At 46.0% G+C, this 23,281-nt stretch overlaps 1 protein-coding gene across 1 annotated transcript in view; it reads right to left on the bottom strand.

Annotated features, from left to right (window-relative positions):
* The window catches only part of LOC126176512 (uncharacterized), a 168,856-nt gene that overhangs the window by 111,882 nt on the left and 33,693 nt on the right, over positions 1–23,281 (bottom strand). The window contains exon 3 of the mRNA XM_049923669.1: positions 9,420–9,571. Within this exon, the coding sequence (XP_049779626.1) occupies positions 9,420–9,571 (152 nt within the window). The remainder of the gene's footprint in view (positions 1–9,419; positions 9,572–23,281) is intronic.

The raw sequence follows: 23,281 nt of genomic DNA on the forward strand, positions 1-23,281 counted from the left end.
ACCGTTAGGCCGTCCTCCGCTCACGCCCCAACATCGTGCAGCCCGCCTCCAGTGGTGTCGCGACAGGCGTGAATGGAGGGACGAATGGAGACGTGTCGTCTTCAGCGATGAGAGTCGCTTCTGCCTTGGTGCCAATGATGGTCGTATGCGTGTTTGGCGCCATGCAGGTGAGCGCCACAATCAGGACTGCATACGACCGAGGCACACAGGGCCAACACCCGGCATCATGGTGTGGGCAGCGATCTCCTACACTGGCCGTACACCACTGATGATCGTCGAGGGGACACTGAATAGTGCACGGTACATCCAAACCGTCATCGAACCCATCGTTCTACCATTCCTAGACCGGCAAGGGAACTTGCTGTTCCAACAGGACAATGCACGTCCGCATGTATCCCGTGCCACCCAACGTGCTCTAGAAGGTGTAAGTCAACTACCCTGGCCAGCAAGATCTCCGGATCTGTCCCCCATTGAGCATGTGTGGGACTGGATGAAGCGTCGTCTCACGCGGTCTGCACGTCCAGCACGAACGCTGGTCCAACTGAGGCGCCAGGAGGAAATGGCATGGCAAGCCGTTCCACAGGACTACATCCAGCATCTCTACGATCTTCTCCATGGGAGAATAGCAGCCTGCATTGCTGCGAAAGGTGGATATACACTGTACTAGTGCCGACATTATGCATGCTCTGTTGCCTGTGTCTATGTGCCTGTGGTTCTGTCAGTGTGATCATGTGATGTATCTGACCCCAGGAATGTGTCAATAAAGTTTCCCCTTCCTGGGACAATGAATTCACGGTGTTCTTATTTCAATTTCCAGGAGTGTATTTTACGTGTTATTAATATTCTGTTGTTTGCTTTCTCTAAAGAAGAGCTAGTTCTATGGTCCTTTATATTTTATTAGTGTGTTACGCGTTGTGCCTTTTCATGTTAATTGTATTTAAGAAGCTACCAATGAATGTGTATGTTGCAGGTAGCTGAAACTGACGTGTTCACGGGGGTCGCGTCCTGACGGGGGTTGATAGTGGCCCTTTTTACTACGACACACCCGGTTATCCTGCTTTAGTACATTTGTGTCGCTTATATCGTTACGTTTGTCGAGTGGAATTAGAGCTTCCTGTAATCACCTTATATGTTGAAGTTAAGTATCTCCCTTACCAGGGCGCGAACCTTCATATATATACTCGTAGTCGTATTCTCATCTGTAAAGATTGATAGTATTATTCATTTGTTCTCGTCACATGTATGATTATTTATCTTGTTATATTTCATGTCAGTAAAATGTAAGTGCTAGCGAGGTCCGAATTGGGACGTTGTATTCTCCTCTTGTGGAAACAAATTTAAGTGATTTTGTTCTTTTTTTAAGTAGGCTTTAGATGCGTACATTTTGCCTCCATGTTTGGTGTTTTTATGGCTTCCACGTCAATTAAAATTACAATAAAGGTAAATTTGGCAACGGAGGGTTTCGTGTATTTATTAATTGCTAAGTGGATCCTAAGTAAAGTGCAGGAACACTACCACCTTTATCGAGCATACACAGAAATATTATGGCGAAAAACAGGACAAGTACGAGTAGGACTTAATCATGTATACACAGAATGTCCATAATTAATGCTCCAATTTCAAAAATCTGTAGAAAAACAATCGCGGCTCGGAATCACGTCAAATTTGAACAGCATATTATCAATACAGGGGGATCATCACGGAGAAAATAAAATAAAAAAGATGGCGCTATTTTTAAGGGCCTTAACGTAAATGGGGTCAGGTACAAATGACAGATGAATCGCAATACGACATCTATGATTTGAGTTGCACATCACACCATCCGTACTGCTCAAGATACCTGACTGCGTAGGTTCGGCAGTCCAAAGTTGTTGCACTGTCATTTAGATAAGCCCGTCCACCAAGACGCGGTTATACACTACTGGCTATTAAAATTGCTACACCAAGAAGAAATGCAGATGATAAACGGGTATTAACTGGGCAAATATATTACACTTGAACTGACATGTGATTACATTTTCACGCAGTCTGCGTGCATAGATCCTGAGAAATCAGTACCCAGATCAACCACGTCTGGCCGTAATAACGGCCTTGATACGCCTGGGCATTGAGTCGAACAGAGCTTGGATGGTGTGTATAGGTATAGCTGCCCATGCAGCTCCAACACGATACCACAGTTCATCAAGAGTAGTGACTGGCGTATTGTGACGAGCCAGTAGCTCGGCCACCATTGACCAGACGTTTTCAATTGGTGAGAGATTTGGAGAATGTGCTGGCCAGAGCAGCAGTCGAACATTTTCTGTATCCAGAAAGGACTGTACAGGACCTGCAACATGCGGTCGTGCATTATCCTGCTGAAATGTAGGGTTTCGGAGGGATCGAATGAAGGGTAGAGCCACGGGTCGTAACACATCTGAAATGAAACGTCCACTGTTCAAAGTGCCGTCAATGCGAACAAGAGGTGACCGAGACGAGTAACCAATGGAACCCCATACCATCACGCCGGGTCATACGCCAATATGACGATGACGGATACACGGTTCCAATGTGCGTTCACCGCGATACTGCCAAACACGGATGCGACCATCATGATGCTGTAAACAGAAACTGGATTCATCCGAAAAAATGACGTTTTGCCATTCGTGCACCCAGGTTCGTCGTTGAGTACACCATCGCAGGCGCTCCTGTCTGTGATGCAGCGTCAAGGGTAACCGCAGCCATGGTCTCCGAGCTGATAGTCCATGCTGCTCCAAACGTCGTCGAACTGTTCGTGCAGATGGTTGTTGTCTTGCAAACGTCTCCATCTGTTGACTCAGGTATCGAGACGTGGCTGCACGTTCCGTTAAGCCATGCGGATGAGATGCCTGTCATCTCGACTGCTAGTGATACGAGGCCGTTAGGATCCAGCACGGCGTTCCGTATTACCCTCCTGAATCCACCGATTCCATATTCTGCTAACAGTTATTGGATCTCGACCAACGCGAGCAGCAGTATGGCGATATGATAAACCGCAATCGCGATAGGCTACAATCCGATCTTTATCAAAGTAGGAAACGTGATGGTACGCATTTCTCCTTCTTACACAAGGCATCACAACAACGTTTCACCAGGCAACGCCGGTCAACTGCTGTTTGTGTATGAGAAATCGGTTGGAAACTTTCCTCATGTCAGCACGTTGAAGGTGTCGCCACCGGCGCCAACCTTGTGTGAATGCTCTGAAAAGCTAATCATTTGCACATCACAGCATCTTCTTCCTGTCGGTTAAATTTCGCGTCTGTAGCACGTCATCTTCGTGGTGTAGCAATTTTAATGGCCAGTAGTGTACAACATCGGATGGGGAAAATCAGTTTCTAATTGTCGTTGGCCCAGCAACCGCATAAAAAGCAAAATGACATCGGTTTTTAAGTGCCGTGAGACTGGCGAAATACATGTTCAATATGCTGTCCATCGTTTTCTGCCATACGTGGAAATGGAGAAACAGAACGTTCGACAACACATCGCAGTGTCTTAGGCGTCTTCGCCGATCTTCGGAGCCCAGTTCGAAGAGGAACTCATCACTGAAGACAATTCTACTACAGCCAATGACACTGCAGGCCGAAGACTTGCCTGTAGACGCCACGTTCAGCGATAGGACGCCAACCTGACTGTCGCTCGCCATGCAACCTGATGAGTGATGTCCTGGGGTGCCATTACTTTTCGTAGCAGGACCCCTTTGGTTGTCAGCCGCAGCATGACGACGATATTCTACGCCCCGATTTGTTGCCCTCATGCCAAGTCATGCTGTGCTTACATTTCGGCAAGATAATGACTGTCCGCACACGACGAAAGTTTCTACTGCTAGTGTTCGTGCGTGCCAAACCTTAACTTGGCCAGCAAGGTCGCCGGACCTCTCCTCTATTGAGAAAGCTTTGAGCATTATGGGCAGGGTGAACCGTGCGTGGCTCGCGCTCATGCCATTTATTGTTTGCGATCTTACATTACGGTACTGCCACCTGGTTTTCTTGTTCCATTTACCGGCGTCACTAACTTCCTGCCTGACTTGTCCGTATCGATAAGTGCATTGTCGTACCATCTATGGAGTGACCGATAGTATTTCTGGGTCGTCGTGTGTTTGGCAGTCAGTTCGGGAGAGACCAGCAGTGTAGTTGGGACGCAGCAGCAGTGAAGTCGGGGACGGAGCGCCGGTGAGGCGCAGACAGCCAGTGCTCGCCCACCGCTGGCCACACACACGAACTGTCCGACGGAGAGAGATTGGAGCGGGACGACCGTTGGTTCGTCGTCTCATCGGCCGACGTCTAATTGGTCCTTTCACCGTTTCCGAGCCTGCGCAGTCGGTCAGTTGGCGTGGAGCAGCAAGGAAGTCCCCATCGCGCAGAGTCGGCCCGGAGCCGCTGGTGGCGTGCACGCGCGGTTGCCGCTTGCGAGTGCTACGAAGTCTGTCGCCCACCGATCTTGGACACGAAAGTTGAGTCCTCACCTAACCTACTATCGAGCCTCAACTGTTTGCATTTCATCGTTTAATCCTACTTGTCGCCTTGGGACATTCCCGCGAGCAACAACTTGTGTGTATTTAAGTCGGCTAAGATTCCAGTTGGGAAGGAAAACATAGCCACAAAGAAGGTAGCTGCGAAAAAATACTTCAGTTGATTGATGAAAGGAGGAAGTACAAACATGTTCCGGGAAAAGTCAGAAATACAGAAATACAAGTCGCTGAGGAATGAAATAAATAGGAAGTGCAGGGAAGCTAAGACGAAATGGCTGCAGGAAAAATGTGAAGACATCGAAAAAGATATGATTGTCGGAAGGACAGACTCAGCATACAGGAAAGTCAAAACAACCTTTGGTGACATTAAAAGCAACGGTGGTAACATTAAGAGTGCAACGGGAGTTCCACTGCTAATTGCAAAGGAGAGAGCTGATAGGTGGAAAGAATACATTGAAAGCCTCTATGAGGGTGAAGATTTGACTGATGTGATAGAAGAAGAAACAGGAGTCGATTTAGAAGAGATAGGGGTGCAGTATTAGAATCGGAATTTAAAAGAGCTTTGGAGAACTTACGGTCAAATAAGGCAGAAGGGATAGATAGCATTCCATCAGAATTTCTAAAATCATTGGGGGAAGTGGCAACAAAACGACTATTCACGTTGGTGTGTAGAATATATGAGTCTGGCGATATACCATCTGACTTTCGGAAAAGCATCATCCACACAATTCCGAAGACGGCAAGAGCTGACAAGTGCGAGAATTATCGCACAATCAGCTTAACAGCTCATGCATCGAAGCTGCTTACAAGAATAATATACAGAAGAATGGAAAAGAAAATTGAGAATGCGATAGGTGACGATCAGTTTGGCTTTAGGAAAAGAAAAGGGACGAGAGAGGCAATTCTGATGTTAGGGCTAATAATGGAAGCAAGGCTAAAGAAAAATCAAGACACTTTCATAGGATTTGTCGACCTGGAAAAAGCGTTCGACAATATAAAATGGTGCAAGCTGTTCGAGATTCTGAAAAAAGTAGGGGTAAGCTATAGGGAGAGACGGGTCATATACAATATGTGCAACAACCAAGAGGGAATAATAAGAGTGGACGATCAAGAACGAAGTGCTCGTATTAAGAAGGGTGTAAGACAAGGCTGTAGCCTTTCGCCCCTACTCTTCAATCTGTACATCTAGGAAGCAATGATGGAAATAAAAGAAAGGTTCAGTAGTGGAATTAAAATACAAGGTGAAAGGATATCAATGATACGATTCGCTGATGACATTGCTATCCTGAGTGAAAGTGAAGAAGAATTAAATGATCTGCTGAACGGAATGAACAGTGTAGTGAGTACACAGTATGGTTTGAGAGTAAATCGGAGAAAGACGAAGGTAATGAGAAGTAGTAGAAATGAGAACAGCGAGAAACTTAACATCAGGATTGATGGTCACGAAGTCAATGAACTTAAGGAATTCTGCTACCTAGGCAGTAAAATAACCAATGACGGACGGAGCAAGGAGCACAGCAAAAGCAGACTCGCTATGGCAAAAAGGGCATTTCTGGCCAAGAGAAGTCTACTAATATCAAATACCGGCCTTAATTTGAGGAAGAAATTTCTGAGGATGTATGTCTGGAGTACAGCATTGTGGTAGTGAAACATGGACTGTGGGAAAACCGGAACAAAAGAGAATCGAAGCATTTGAGATGTGGTGCTATAGACGAATGTTGAAAATTAGGTGGACTGATAAGGTAAGGAATGAGGAGGTTCTACGCAGAATCGGAGAGGAAAGGAATATGTGGAAAACACTGATAAGGAGAAGGGACAGGTACTAGAGGGAGCTGTAGAGGGCAAAAACTAGAGGAAGACAGAGATTGTAATACGTCAAACAAATTACTGAGGACGTAGGTTGCTAGTGCTACTCTGAGATGAAGAGGTTAGCACAGGAAAGGAATTTGTGGCGGGCTGCATGAACCAGTCAGTAGACTAATGAAGAGGAAAAAAAAAAAAAAAAAAAAAAAAAAAAAAAAAAGAATCCAGCCTTCTTCCTGTGGAGTTTAACTTAATTTAATTTATTCCCTATTATTGAAGCTGACCAGCGGTATCTTCTGCCTTGTGGCCGTTGACGTTCCAGCTACCTTCGTTCGCCTTTGACGTAATTTTCGGCCGTGTATTTTCCTCGTCGTGTTGTTGCTTTCCAGTGCGGCGTGTAGAACGACAGCTGATGTGTTGTTGGTCGTTGTGGGCGCCAATATTCTGTGTGTCGTTGTGGTCATTTTGCTGGTTGCGTCGAGCAGAACTGGGGGTGCTTGTGTTGTTCTCATCATTTCATCATCATTCGTGAACGTGGCGAGACTGGACTTAGCAAAAGTTGGGGATTTGTAAGGGCGCTGATAAACGCGCAGTTGAGCGCCCCACAAACCAAACATCATTATCATCATCGAGCAGAACTGATTGCTTGATTGGTCGGTCGATTATGTGTCGGTTGGGTTGCCTTCAGATTAAGAAGTCACTGGACGGGCTGCGTCTCTCATCTAGACGGGCGTTAGTGTTACAATCACAGGCCGACCCTTGGAAACTTCTGAGCGCAGTTCCTTATGTGGTACATAGTAATTTCCCTGTTTGGGTTTTAGTTATTTGGCTGATGTGCGGCCTTCAGCAGAGTTTTAATATTTCTTAAATTAATGTTCTTGTTTTGCTCTTTGCATGAAATGTTGTAAGATAAGGCCTTCTGCCTTTTGATTGTAACTCTCCTTATTGCTTAATATGCGGCCTCCAACTAAGTTCCATTAAAATTAAATTGCTAAGACCTTCTGCCTGTTTAGACTGAAGATTTAGAAAAAATTTTTGGATTAAACCTTCAAAGAACCTTGTAATTCAATGTCTTGCTTAGGCCTTGTGTTTTGGTTCTTGAGTGTGGCCTACAGCCGATCTAAAGTTAATCAAGGGAGGTCGATTAAAGTTTTAAGTGTTTTACATCCTTGTTGTAATATTGTGGGATGATAAATAAAGTTTATATGTTGAGTGCAGCTGACAGGAACTCATTTTGGCCCCTTTCCACAACCTAATCCGCTCTGTCCTGCGAGCGGTTTTAACGCTCTGAAGCTCTAATTGGACAGAAATTGTCACGATGTCCTTCAGGAGGGCTTCCAACAACTCTACCAATCAATATCGAGCCGAACAACTGCTTTATTTATTGACTTTCTCATTTTCTGGAGCTCTTTCTCTTGAATAAATCATCCAGTTTTTCTGAAATTGTAATCATTTGTTTGGCTTGCATGTAATTGCGTGTACCCATTTCCGCCCGTCGCGATGCGTCTTTCTTTTAGAGTGTGCAACACGAGCAGCAAAGGTCCCAACACAATTGCCAGGACACACTTGAAGTTACTTCAAACATTAGACAGTACAGTTTTGCGTAACGTTTTTCCTTTGCTGCAAACCGGGACAGAAAAACCAAATACTTAGAAAAGGACAACTGATTTCCTCAAAACTACACTACTGGCCATTAAAATTGCTACACCACGAAGAAGTGGTACAGACTTGAAATTTAACCGACAGGAAGAAGCTGCGGTGATATGCAAATGATTAGCTTTTCAGAGCATTCACACAAGGTTAGCGCCGGTGGCGACACCTTCAACGTGCTGACATGAGAACAGTTTCCAACCGATTTCTCACACACAAACAGCAGTTGACCGGCGTTGCCTGGTGAAACGTTGTTCTGATGCTTCGTGTAAGGAGGAGAAATGCGTACTATCACGTTTACGACTTTGACAAAGGCCGAATTGTAGCCTATCGCGTATGCGGTTTATCGAATCGCGACATTGCTGTTCGCGTTGGTCGAGATCCAATGGCTGTTAGCAGAATATGGAATCGGTGGATTCAGGAGGGTAATACGGATCGCCGTGCTGGATCCCGACGGCCTCGTATCACCAGCAGTCCAGATGACAGGCATCTTATCCACATAGCTGTAACGGATCGTGCAGCCACATCTCCATCCCTGAGTCAACAGATGGGGACTTTTGCAAGACAACAACCATCTCCATTAACAGTTCGACGACGTTTGGAGCAGCATGGACTATCAGCTCGGAGACGATGGCTGCGGTTACCGTTGACGCTGCATCACAGACAGGAGCGCCTGCGATGGTGTACTAAACGACGAACCTGGGTGCACGAATGGCAAAACGTCATTTTTTCGGATGAACCTAGGTTATGTTTACAGCATCATGTTGGTCGCATCCGTGTTTGGTGACATCGCGGTGAACGCACATTGGAAGCGTGTATTCGTCATCGCCATACAGGCGTATCACCCGGCGTGATGGTAGGGGGTGCCATTGGTTACACGTCTCGGTTACCTCTTGTTCGCATTGACGGCACTTTGAACAGTGGACGGTTCATTTCAGATGTGTTACGACCCGTGGCTCTACCATTCATTCGATCGTTGCGAAGCCCTACATTTCAGCAGGATAATGCACGACCGCATGTTGCAGATCCTGTACCGGCCTTTCTGGATACAGAAACTGTTCGATTGCTGCCCTGGCCAGCGCATTCTCCAGATCTCTCACCAATTGAAAACGTCTGGTCAATGGTGGCCGAGCAAGTGGCTCATCACAATACGCCAGTCACTACTCTTGATGAAGTGTGGTATCGTGTTGAAGCTTAATGGCCAACTGTACCTGTGCACGCCATCCAATGTCTGTTTGACTCATTGCCCAGGTGTATCAAGGTCGTTATTACGGCCAGAGGTGGTTGTTCTGGGTACTGATTTCTCAGGGTCTATGCACCAAAACTGCGTGAAAATGTAATCACATGTCAGTTCTAGTATAATATATTTGTCCAATGAATACCCGTTTATCATCTGCATTTCTTCTTGGTGTAGCAATTTTAATGGCCAGTAGTGTAATAGACGGACGGCTCTGTTGTGCCGTATTGTGGACAGCGCACCGACCTTGAAGGCGTCTCGGCGCGCGTTGAAGAAGAGCGCCAGCAGCAGACCGGTGGCGAGCCCCAGGTGCGCGGCGGAGGGTAGTGGCACCGGCAGCGACAGGTGCTCGTACAGCGCCAGCGCCGACGGGCTGGGCGGCGCCTCGGCGCGCAGCTCTGCGGGCACCGCCGACACCTGTTAGCACTCCTTCCAGTGAAAGATCTTGTGACGGTACTACCCGCCACCACGCGCGAGGCAAGTTGAAATTCCCGCGGCTACTCGTCGCGTCTGTAGAGCGCGTGACTGCAACCAACCTTCTGGCCACACGGTGAGTTGGAAGTGCTATGTCTGCGTAAGCAGAAGAAACTAACGATCAAAGTCCGAAAACAATTTTTTGGTCTGTTCAATTAACCAAAACAAATTCTCCAAGTATAACACCAACACAAAACAGTGATCCGTCTTCGAATCACAACTACATACACGAATAATATAGAAAACAACTGAAATAATTTCCTACTGGTCTCCACCAGAGACTTCTCCGATATACCAAACCTAATCCAGAGATCAGCGAGAAGATCCATGCCGGGCTGCCGGGGTGGCAGCTATCCATGTCTTCTGGCGGTCGATGAACTGTCGATGTGCGGCCGAGCGAAGGCCTTTATAGCGCTTCGGCGGATGAGTACCTCGGAACTATTTTCCATCACGTGGTTTGACGTGTGAAAATAGTTCCGGGATCTGCAGCCACCTCTTCCTTATGTTTATGTGGACCGGTATTGGCCCCTGCGGCCGCTGGTGTCTTTGCTGTGGTGTTGCTGTTGTGTTTGTTGCTGTGGCCGTTCATCAATATTGCCTGTTGGTCGTGTAGTGCTTCGGTGTGCCTGCGAGTCAGGCAACCCGCGGCTGCAGGCTGTCAGTTTGGCTGCTGATACTCTAGGCTCCGTGATGTCTGGTGGAGAAGGCCACAGCAGGAAGGACGCTTACAACAAGTTCGGTTGGAATGCCAACCATTGAAATAAATTTGTATTTTTAAGAGTAATTAAATATACCATAATTGATATTAATAAATCAAACGTTCGTCGATTTTAGAGAATTTTCACTCTGCAGCGGAGTGTGCGCTGACATGAAACTTCCTGGCAGATTAAAACTGTGTGCCGGACCGAGACTCGAACTCGGGACCTTTGCTTTTCGTGGGCAAGTGCTCTACCATCTGAGCTACCCAAGCATGACTTACGCCCCCTCCTCACAGCTTTACTTCTGCCAGTACCTCGCCTCCTACCTTCCAAACTTTACAGAAGCTCTCCTGAGAACCTTGCAGAACTAGCACTCCTGAAAGAAAGGATATTGCGGGGACATGGCTTAGCCACAGCCTTGGGGATGTTTCCAGAATGAGATTTTCACTCTGTAACGGAGTGTGCGCTGATATGAAACTTCCTGGCAGAGCTTCTGTAAAGTTTGGAAGGTAGGAGGCGAGGGAAGAAGTAAAAGCGCAAAGGTCCCGAGTTCGAGTCTCGGTACGGCACACAGTTTTAATCTGCCAGGAAGTTTCGTTCGTTGACATTGTTGGGAAAAAGAAACAGTAAAATGTACCATTTTATTGAAGTAAATAACACATAAATCTATGCCCAAAAATTTTCTGTCTTACATGTATTACTTTACTAGTGTCAAATCACATAATCAGGTACTTTGATCACTGGACCACTATATTCCAACAAAGTAGACAATTCGTTATAAAATAATTAAAAATAGCAAAAAATATAATAAGTGTTATTATTGCTCTGCTATATGTCAAGACAATTTGAACAAGCCTCAGTGTTCAGCCACAAACACCTATGGAATTTTGTATAAAAGGAATAAACTGTCTTTTTAGCAGCAGTAACCGATCTAAGAAATGCGTCAGACACTTGTTGTTTTATATACGCATTGCCGAACGCAGCACCGTATTCTGCCTATTTACATATCTCTGCATTTGAATACGCATGCCTACACCAGTTTCTTTGGCGCTTCAGTGTAAATACGCTATTGGATATGACACACGATCACAAATGTTTACAAATTGATTTGAATGTCATTATTACACTCATTTTCGCTGGAAACGTCACATCTACGAGCTTTTTTTGCTCGCTTCCCATTCTACGGCTCATTTTCTTCTTCGAACTAACTCTTGATAGAAGGCCGAAGTTCTGTTGGTAGAAGAGAATTATAGACTCTCTTCTTCATAAGTGGTTCAGTTAAAATAAGAGAAAGTCTTTTAATGAATCGGTCACGTTTCATATGTTTGGGGGTGATTCAATTTTGCAAGCACAAATGCATTCACATCAAAAGCATTCAGAACTCATTACAAATGCCGAAGTGGGCCATCTTCGATTTTTACGTTTGGGGTCTTATCGTGACACAGTTGGTCGAAAATATCCACTACGCATTTTGTCATATGATACATTTCGAATTATTCAGGCTTTTAACAGTGCGTATCTATTATAAGTGCATCATGCATTGCTGATAAAATAATAACATTTTTGTACTTCAATGGTGTAAAAGAAACGAACATTTTATCAAGGTCGTAGAGAATAGGTGCGTTCCTGGAGTTGATCATTTCCCACGGTATTTGCAGTTTATTTTTACTTTAAGTGCCGACTAATGTGGAATTCGTTTTATTCAACTCGTTGACCAATTCGCACTATGTAAGTGATATTTAACTTTGTGTTTTTTACAGATTCACAAAGCTGTAGGACATAACACGTGGGCATGGAAAGACTCACTGGTTCTTTTTTCTCTTGATCCTCCCAACGTAAACAATTGCATCTAAGAAATAAAATGGTTTTGGGTCACATACGCTGAAAATTTTCAAGCCACATTTGCGTGCGTTTTGGAAGAAACATTTGAAAAGGACATTCTCCTCTGAAGGTTAGTATCGTTTCACCTACACTCATTTATTCACATGGCGTGTAATGGAGTAGTAAAAAGAGTGCAGAACCGGTTTTTTTAGACATTGTAAAACGAGAAATTGGGTGTCCGGCAATTTTTGAAAGCATTTCCTCGGTGTTCAATTTGGAATTCTAGATGTATCCATTTAAGTATTGCTGTGTATGTTAACTTCTGTCAAATTTGTTAGCTGTTTGTTGTTTGGTATATGTTGACAGCGTTGACAACGGTTGACTCGTTGCTGTTCTGCCGGCCTGGCAGGGAAGCGTTTTTCTTCTGCTTCGGCGGCCGTCCCGTCATCGCACAAGGCCTAGGTGTTGGTAGGCCACACGAGCCTCAAATTAAGTAGTTTATTCTCACACGTTCGGTATCGTGTCGCTGAATCAGGACTTGACTTTAGTGCTTTTGGAGAAGTAATTTACTCAGCGTTTCCGTTATTGTAAGATCCTTTGGATGTGTGGTGAAAGCCTTTGGGCAAACTGAACACTGAGTTTCTTGATTTCCTTAAAAAAATAAAGATTTAATCCTCATTCTCATTTTAGAAGTGTTTTAGGGGCCCGGTTGTTTATTACGTTCTTAACTTGATTTATGTTTCTACAGCTTCGTTGCTAATCAGTGAAGTGTTATTGTTTGCTTCGGTTTTTACACGTTTGGCGTTTGGCCAGCTTGGCCGTATGTTGTCTATGTGGGAGTAAAATAACATATGTTGTCTATGTGGGAGTAAAATAACATTGCTCCAAAGTGCCGTCACTTGCCTTACTCTCCATAGCATTGTTAGTAAAAGGAAAATTTAACGTGACTGTGTGCCTGCTAGCGGTGAGGTGGCTAATGGTTCAAATGGCTCTGAGCACTATGGGACTTAACATCTATGGTCATCAGTCCCCTAGAACTTAGAACTAGTTAAACCTAACTAACCTAAGGACATCACACAACACCCAGCCATCACGAGGCAGAGAAAATCCCTGACCCCGCCGGGAATCGAACCCGGGAACCCGGGCGTGGGAAGCGAGAACGCTACCGCACGACCACGAGATGCGGGCAGGTGGCTAATGAACTTCAGATACCAACATTGTATGTACTTGTGTCTAATTTCTTGGAGTAGGCCTAGAGTTCACGGTTGCGGTGGTGAGATATGCATTTTAATCTTGATATTTTAAACATTTTTTGGCTGTGCGTTCAGTAACCGTGTATGAAAATATAAAACATATAACAGTCAGCCAACCGTTTGCACACAACTTTTTTAAATAAAAACGCATTACCCAGGATTCGCTAGCTCTAAGACTATCGCTATCAGAATGGTGAAAGTTACACAAACCCACGCACAACTTTTAAATTTTCAGCAACAGTGCTATCGTCAAATGACATGGTTTTAATATACATTATTTGGAATTTGTTGAACTTATATTCAAGTCCTGTTGCGGGATTAGCGCACAGTTGTGATTCTAGTCACGTGGAAAATGTGGCGCCGCAGGTTTATTTAATCTGTTAACTGTTTCTAATCGGGTCACCATTGTATTGCACAGCTGACATGTTCTACGAGTACCATTTGAAATTTTATATGTAACGCAAATGTCCTTATGCATTGTGATATTACTTTAAAAACCTTAACGCGTTGTTTGAATTTGGCTAGTATCTTGGTAACTGTTCGTTGGCTTATAAAAGAATTGTTATTAATAAAAAATATTTGTTTGGGCTTGGTAAATGACGCATCAAGCTGGTCCTCCTTTCATTCCTTTTCCTTAAAATTAACCCCGATCCTTGGCTTGGGTCTCAGTTTTAAGATATGCTTAATTTTAATTGACATTGATGAATTCGGCCGTGCGGGTGGTCGCTTACCTCAGCGGCAGAGGTGTAAGTAGAACGGCCATCTGTGTTAGTAATGTGGAAAGGGGAATGTTTATGTTTTATTGTTTATATGCCAGTGCTAACAACTGAAGGGCGTACGCGACTCGTACCTAGCCGCTACTGTGGCATAAATTTTGACACGAAAGTACATGGATTCGTGAATGCACCTTACAGATACGATGATGTTCATATGCGGTAGGTCTTTGTACCAAGGAATATGAAATTAAATTCAGGGTGCCGTAAAGTAACTCACTGAATAGAAAAAAATGACATTCAAGTCATTTTGCAAACATTTGTGATCGTGTCTCACATTCAATAGCCTATTTACACTGCGGCGCGAAAGAAATTGGTATAGGCATGCGTATTCAAATGCAGAGATATGTAAACAGGCATAATACGGCGCTGCGATCGGCAACGCGTATATAAGACAACAAGTGTCTGGCGCATTTGTTAGATAGGTTACTGCTGCTACAGTGGCAGGTTATCAAGATTTAGGTGAGTTTGAACGTGGTGGTATGGTCGGCGCACGAGCGATGGGACATAACATCTCCGAGGTGGCGATGAAGTGGGGATTTTCCCATACGACCATTTCACGAGTGTACCGTGAACATCAGGTATCCGATAACACGTCAAATCTCCGACATCGCTGCGACCGGAAAAAGAGCCTGCAAGAACGGGACCAACGACGACTGAAGAGAATCGTTCATCGTGACAGAAGTGCACCCTTCCGTCAATTGCTGCAGACTTCAATGCTGGGCCATCAGTAAGTGTCAGCTTGCGAACCATTCAACGAAACATCATCGATATGGGCTTTCGGAGCCGAAGGCCCGCTCGTGTACCCTTGGTGACTGCACGACACAAAGCTTTACGCCTCGCCTGGTCCCGTCAATACCGACGTTGGACTGTTGATCGCTGGAACCACGTTACATAGTCGGACGAGTCTCGTTTCAAATTGTATTGAGCGGACGGACGTGCACGGGTACGGAGACAACCTCATGAATCCATGGACCCTGCATGTCAGCAGGAGACTGTTCAAGTTGGTGGAGGCCCTGTAATGGTGTGGGGTGTGTGCAGTTGGAGTGATATGGTTCTCCTGATCCGTCTAGATGCGACTCTGATCAGTGACACGTATGTAAGCATCCTGTGTGATCACCTGCTTCCATTCACGGCCATTGTGTATTCCGACGGGCTTGGGCAATTCCTGCAGGACAATGCGACGTCCTACACGTCCAGAATTACTACAGAGTTGCTTCAGGAACACTCTTCTGAGTTTAAACACTTCCGCTGGCCACCAAGCTTCCCAGACATGAACATTATTTACCATATATGGGATGCCTTGCAACGTGCTGTTCATCAGAGATCTCCAACCCCTCGTACTCTTACCGATTTATGGACAGCCTTGCAGGGTTGATGGTGTCAGTTCCGTCCAGCACTACTTCAGATATTACTCGAGTCCATGGCACGTCGTGTTGCGGCACTTCTGCGTGCTCGCGGGGGCCCTACACGATGTTAGGCAGGTGTACCAGTTTATTTGGCTGTTCAGTGTTAATTACTACTATTTTCTTTTCGATGTGTTTTCCTTACTTGAACAGCGTGCAATCATTCGTTTTCTGAATTTGCGTGGTGTGAAACCAATGGAAATTAATCGACAGTTGAAGGAGACATGTGGTGATGGAGTTATGGATGTGTCGAAAGTGCGTTCGTGGGTGCGACGGTTTAATGAAGGGAGAACAGCATGTGACAACAAACCGAAACAACCTCGGGCTCGCACAAGCCGGTCTGACGACATGATCGAGAAAGTGGAGAGAATTGTTTTGGGGGATCGCCGAATGACTGTTGAACAGATCGCCTCGAGAGTTGGAATTTCTGTGGATTCTGTGCACACAATCCTGCATGACGACCTGAAAATGCGAAAAGTGTCATCCAGGTGGGTGCCACGAATGCTGACGGACGACCACACGGCTGCCCGTGTGGCATGTTGCCAAGCAATGTTGACGCGCAACGACAGCATGAGTGGGACTTTCTTTTCGTCGGTTGTGACAATGGATGAGACGTGGACGCCATTTTTCAATCCAGAAACAAAGCGCCAGTCAACTCAATGGAAGCACACAGATTCACCGCCACCAAAAAAATTTCGGGTAACCGCCAGTGCTGAAAAAATGATGGTGTCCATGTTCTGGGACAGCGAGGGCGTAATCCTTACCCATTGCGTTCCAAAGGGCACTACGGTAACAGGTGCATCCTACGAAAATGTTTTGAAGAACAAATTCCTTCCTGCACTGCAACAAAAACGTCCGGCACCCGCACATCGAGCTAACGTTACGCAACAGTTTCTTCGTGATAACAACTTTGAAGTGATTCCTCATGCTCCCTACTCACCTGACCTGGCTCCTAGTGACTTTTGGCTTTTTCCAACAATGAAAGACACTCTCCGTGGCCGCACATTCACCAGCCGTGTTGCTATTGCCTCAGCGATTTTCCAGTGGTCAAAACAGACTCCTAAAGAAGCCTTCGCCGCTGCCATGGAATCATGGCGTCAGCGTTGTGAAAAATGTGTACGTCTGCAGGGCGATTACGTCAAGAAGTAACGCCCGTTTCATCGATTTCGGGTGAGTAGTTAATTAGAAAAAAAAATCAGAGGCCTTAGAACTTGAATGCACCTCGTATATTATTTCAGTCTTATTGTAACCATTATTGCCCATAATGTGATTGAATGGCGCCTGGTGGCGTTTGAAGAACTGTATATAAGGCGAACCCAGAAGAATACGGAATCATTATAGCTATGATACAGGATGCAAATGGCGAAATCCACTGACGTAAGCATCTGTGCCAAAGGTCACATTGTTATGACACAGATCCTGGGAATGAGCATCTCACAAATGGCGAAGCTTGTCGGCCGTTCGTGTTCTGCTGTCGTAAGCATTTATGGAAAGTGGTTATGGGATGGTGAACGACGTGTAAACGACAGGGTGTTGAACGTTCGCGTCTCGCCACCGAACGTGGAGATCAGAGGCTTGCTCGTTCTGTAAAGCAGGATAGGCGGTGATTTGTGGCAGATCTGACAAAGGGGTGCAATGCTGGTATACAGGAACAACTGCTTCTGAGCACACTGTTGAGCGTACATTGTTAAACCTTGCCTCTGCAGCAGGTGATCTTTATGTGTACCTACGTTGACCCAAAGACACCGTCAGTTACAGATGCATTGAGGACTGGATCATCGAGACTGCACCGTGAATCACTGGAAACGTGTCGCCTAGTCGGATGACTATTACAGCAGATCGATTGTCGAGTCCAGATACACCGTTACCCAAGCGAACGGCTGTTCGGAGCATTCACTGTACTACGATCACATGCTGTTGGGCGATATTCACATGGTCTTCCATGTCACCTATGGTAGTAATTGAAATCACCATGACGGGTGTGCACTACGTAAACATTATTGCGGCACACCTGCATCACTTCATGTTTGACGTCTTTTTCGATGGCAGTGGGATCTTCCATCAGGATAACACATCAGAAGGCCGTAATCGGGCTGCAATGGTATAATGAGGATGATAGTAAACTGATGACGTCTTGACCACCAATGTCTCACATAAGGGAGACTGTAGTCGCCAGGTATTGCCCACCGGCCGAGAATTTACGAGAATCGCATGCCCTGTGCAATGGCATCTGATGCCACATACTTCTGGAAACATGCCAAGAACTTATCGAATTCAATTCATGTAGGACTGCTGCGACCAGAACATTAGTAATGTTTTGAGTCAGCAGTTATTTATGTATTTAGTACCTCAGAAACCCAGTGTTGCCTAGATTTTTATTTTTTCCAGTCTTCTGTTCCACCTCCTCCTCCCTCATGTCTCTATCTATGTCGTACTCCTACCTCTCTCCGTCGATCTCCTCTTCCCCCTCTCTCTGCATGTCTACTTCTTCCCCTCTCTCTCTCTCTCCGTCTCCTCCACCCTCTCTAACCGCGTCCTGTTCCTTCTCTGTCCATCTCCTCCTCTTCTCCCTCTGTCCATTTCCTCCTCCCCACGCTCTGTCCATCTCCTCCTGCTCTATCTATTCATCTCCTCCATCCCCTCTCTTTGTTCTCCTCCTCATCCCCTATCTCAATAACCTTTTTCTTCCTTCCTGTCTCCACAGAGCTGTGAACGACTTCTTGTGTACCGCCTGTAATGCATTGCGATATTACCCTCACAACACGCCGGTTCGGCGGGAAATCCAATTGGACAGGCGGTTCTCTGGATTCTTAACAATATTGAAGATGTATTTATTCAACCTCCCTCTCCAAACTTCTATTGGAGGTAGGTGTCCTTACCTCCAGAGCAGTTCTTCCCAGGCAGTAAGCAGCATATGTACCAAGTATGGTTGACATCCATACAGTGGTTTAGGTGGAGGGTGGAACGTACATACATACTGACATCCATCCATCCATCCATCCAGCTGCGCGAGATTAGCCGAGCGGTCTAGGGCGCTGCAGTCATGGACTGTGCGGCTGATCCCGGCGGAGGTTCATGTCCTCCCTCGGGCATGGGTGTGTGTGTTAGTCCTTAGGATAATTTAGGTTAAGTAGTGTGTAAGCTTAGGGACTGATGACCTTAGCAGTTAAGTCCCATAAGATTTAACACACAACACACATCCATCCATCCATATATATGTATCATGCCGTGAGAATGGCCTGTTATGCTTTATTCACTGCTAAAGCTGAAGGTTTCTTTAGCTTGATTAAAATCTATTATACTTTTTCTATGTGAATGATGATAATTTTTAGCAAACATTTCGTACATTATGGATAGATCTGTGGTTCACTTATGTCTTATCTGACTTGTTGAATTGAGTAATTGCTACATTAAGACTCAAAAGAATTAAAGACGTTGGCTGCCAGTGGGCAATGATTTATATCAATGAGACAAATTGATAATATATGCCAGACTGGGTTTCGAACCTGGGTCTCCTGCTTACTATGCAGACATGATGACGACTAGGCCATCCAGACACAGTGGTCATCATAGTTGCACGCAATACCATAGCACGCCTCCCATCAAACCCAAATTTTCAACTTATACCACACACTAATAGGTGCTAGGGTAGTCTATCCGGTTGTGGTGAGCACTTTTTCCAGATGGCATACTGGTCAGCGCATCTGTCTACTAAGCAGGAGACCAGGGTGCGAATCCCACTCAGGCACAAATTTTCGACTTACGCCACTGATATACATCAACCCCCAGTGGCAGCTAATGACTTTAATTTCTTTGTGTCGTGGTGCATAGTGGCGGCAGGATCAGAAAGGTGTTTGTTTTTTCGGGCATGTCTGAAGGAACAGACACCACACACATAATTACAGCATTGTTCTCGTTAGGAACTGTTTTCGTGTTTCGACAAAAAAAAAAAAAAAGGCGACTTTTCGATGTGTACAGAAAATCGAACGAGATAGTGATAATGTAGAATCAATGTTTGTGAAAGTATCACAACTTCTCAATAGTTCACAATAACTCAGAACAACATAAAATTACATAATTCATACGTAAAGTGATTATGTTATAAAGATATTATGGAACTTCATTCTCTAAAAGAATCACGGAGGTCTGAAAATAAATGAAACGGAAGAGAAATATGATAATGAAGTAAGTCAAAAGCATAATAAAAAATCACGAGACCAATAATGGGCGATTCCCGCACCATTCTGCGAGGGATTGTAGAACAAAAATGCCATACAGACTTACTTTGTTATACAATTACAAGAGAACACCGCAATTCCACATCTGTCACTACGATGTACTAGTATAATGGTTCGTGATTTTTCGAAACTCCCACCGGATCGTGATTAGATCATTCCAGGTACATCGTTAGTTTAACAAATTGCCGTCGTTGTGAAATCGTTTGACCCGTGGTTGATGATTCAGGTGGCTAAAATAAGACTGAATGGGCTAAGTTCAGCCGTTCGCTTTATACTGGTAAACTAAGTCAGAGCATGACAACTTGTCCGATATATGGTAGCATCTGTGTTGTTACACAATACATGTACCGCAAGCGCTTGCGTAACCTCCTATTTCAGGAAACACGTAAGTTGATTTAACAGAGAGAACACGCGGAAAGATGGCGTTTTACGGATTCAGGAAACCTTTCGGGAGTAACCTGCGTGGCATCAGGTTTGTCGAGCTCTCCATGATACCAGGCAACAGCCCTTTATCCTCCGTGTGGGTCACCATAGCACCACATTCAAAATTTAATGCCTTTTCTCTTCGTGCCAGTTACGCACGCACTCGTCACAGAGGTATCCGATAGAAGTAAAAGCCATTCGTTACCTCCGACGTTCAATCCCTCAACGAGCGAAAGGAAGGGAAGACTGATTTCGAAGGGTTATGAAAATACATAGCCTGAAGAAAAAACTGAAGCACCCATGAGACATGGTCGGATTTAAAAGTAATTCTGAACTCGTACACACCATCGGCAAGTATTTATATGATCTGAGTTCAAGCTGCCTGTGACAGATAGAATGGCGACTCAAGTGGATTAGTGTTGCTGGTGTTTAGTGTTGTTGTCAAACCTGGTAGGTTATATAAGAGGTGTGAACAGAGTCAGATGTTCGACAGACAACGAGGATCTGTTTCCGTGGGAGCTCGTACGGTATCACCTCACTGAGCGAGGCGACTCGCATTCTGAAGGACTACGGTTGAAATCCGCATCCGACCATTCGAATCACAGGTTCCCTAAACTGCTAAATCACTCGCGGCAAATTGCGCGATAGTTGCTTCGGAAGGGCACGGCCGGTCCTTGAAACAGTCGGAGCTTGTGCTCCGTCAATAATGACCTCGATGTCGATGGGACACTAAAATCTACTTTTCTTTCATTTTCTCCTTCCGCACGGCAACAGAGTTTTCAGGCGCTATAGTCTGGAGCCGAGCGACCGCTACGGTCGCAGGTTCGAATCCTGCCTCGGGCATGGATGTGTGTGTTGTCCTTAGGTTAGTTAGGTTTAATTAGTTCTAAGTTCTAGGTGACTGATGACCTCAGAAGTTAAGTCACATTGTGCTCAGAGCCATTTGAACCATTTGAACCAACAGAGTTTTCAGGAGTACGTAGGGACCTACAACCTCACTAAACTTCTTTTTTTTTTTCAAAGCTAGACAATATGTTCAAAATTACGAACAAACGTAGCGATTGCATGTGACGACGAAACTTGACCTCGACAATGTACACTCCTGGAAATGGAAAAAAGAACACATTGACACCGGTGTGTCAGACCCACCATACTTGCTCCGGACACTGCGAGAGGGCTGTACAAGCAATGATCACACGCACGGCACAGAGGACACACCAGGAACCGCGGTGTTGGCCGTCGAATGGCGCTAGCTGCGCAGCATTTGTGCACCGCCGCCGTCAGTGTCAGCCAGTTTGCCGTGGCATACGGAGCTCCATCGCAGTCTTTAACACTGGTAGCCTGCCGCGACAGCGTGGACGTGAACCGTATGTGCAGTTGACGGACTTTGAGCGAGGGCGTATAGTGGGCATGCGGGAGGCCGGGTGGACGTACCGCCGAATTGCTCAACACGTGGGGCGTGAGGTCTCCACAGTACATCGATGTTGTCGCCAGTGGTCGGCGGAAGGTGCACGTGCCCGTCGACCTGGGACCGGACCGCAGCGACGCACGGATGCATGCAAAGACCGTAGGATCCTACGCAGTGCCGTAGGGGACCGCACCGCCACTTCCCAGCAAATTAGGGACACTGTTGCTCCTGGGGTATCGGCGAGGACCATTCGCAACCGTCTCCATGAAGCTGGGCTACGGTCCCGCACACCGTTAGGCCGTCTTCCGCTCACGCCCCAACATCGTGCAGCCCGCCTCCAGTGGTGTCGCGACAGGCGTGAATGGAGGGACGAATGGAGACGTGTCGTCTTCAGCGATGAGAGTCGCTTCTGCCTTGGTGCCAATGATGGTCGTATGCGTGTCTGGCGCCGTGCAGGTGAGCGCCACAATCAGGACTGCATACGACCGAGGCACACAGGGCCAACACCCGGCATCATGGTGTGGGGAGCGATGTCCTACACTGGCCGTACACCACTGGTGATCGTCGAGGGGACACTGAATAGTGCACGGTACATCCAAACCGTCATCGAACACATCGTTCTACCATTCCTAGACCGGCAAGGGAACTTGCTGTTCCAACAGGACAATGCACGTCCGCATGTATCCCGTGCCACCCAACGTGCTCTAGAAGGTGTAAGTCAACTACCCTGGCCAGCAAGATCTCCGGATCTGTCCCCCATTGAGCATGTTTGGGACTGGATGAAGCGTCGTCTCACGCGGTCTGCACGTCCAGCACGAACGCTGGTCCAACTGAGGCGCCAGGTGGAAATGGCATGGCAAGCCGTTCCACAGGACTACATTCAGCATCTCTACGATCGTCTCCATGGGAGAATAGCAGCCTACATTGCTGCGAAAGGTGGATATACACTGTACTAGTGCCGACATTGTGCATGCTCTGTTGCCTGTGTGTATGTGCCTGTGGTTCTGTCAGTGTGATCATGTGATGTATCTGACCCCAGGAATGTGTCAATAAAGTTTCCCCTTCCTGGGACAATGAATTCACGGTGTTCTTATTTCAATTTCCAGGAGTTTATTTGGCAGTGGAGGTCGAGCAACTGTCAAGCTGTCACCACATTGGCAGAAAGCTCGTACGGCACTGCAGGCTCTGCACCGATCCACTGTTCAAATGTCCACTACTGCTACATCGTTCACGTCCTTTTCCTACTTCGGAGACCGCTCCGTGCGAACGTCCTGTCTAGGAATTTGGCGACGACAGATTCTGTTGAACTGGACAATCACACTGCGAATGCTCTACTTCACATCTAAGTCCAGATTTCTTCAGTGAATCGTCAACCAGTTCGAAAGAACTTTTTAGTTTGGAGACGCGAAGCTATTTCAGACGATTACCAGAGCTGTACCTCGTATGGGTGTTGGCAGATTTTCTTTCCACGAAACTGTTTGCCTCACAACCATTTTAAAAACATGGCGGTCTCTCGCTTACCAGGTGCGTCTGGCAGGAGTGCTCAGGAATGTCGTCTGCTCGATTTGACACTGCAATGCTAACTGGAGCTGAGCGCCGAAGCTGGAACACTTC

The sequence above is a fragment of the Schistocerca cancellata genome, chromosome 3 (genome assembly GCF_023864275.1).
Source record: "Schistocerca cancellata isolate TAMUIC-IGC-003103 chromosome 3, iqSchCanc2.1, whole genome shotgun sequence".
Taxonomy (NCBI): Eukaryota; Metazoa; Arthropoda; class Insecta; order Orthoptera; family Acrididae; genus Schistocerca; species Schistocerca cancellata.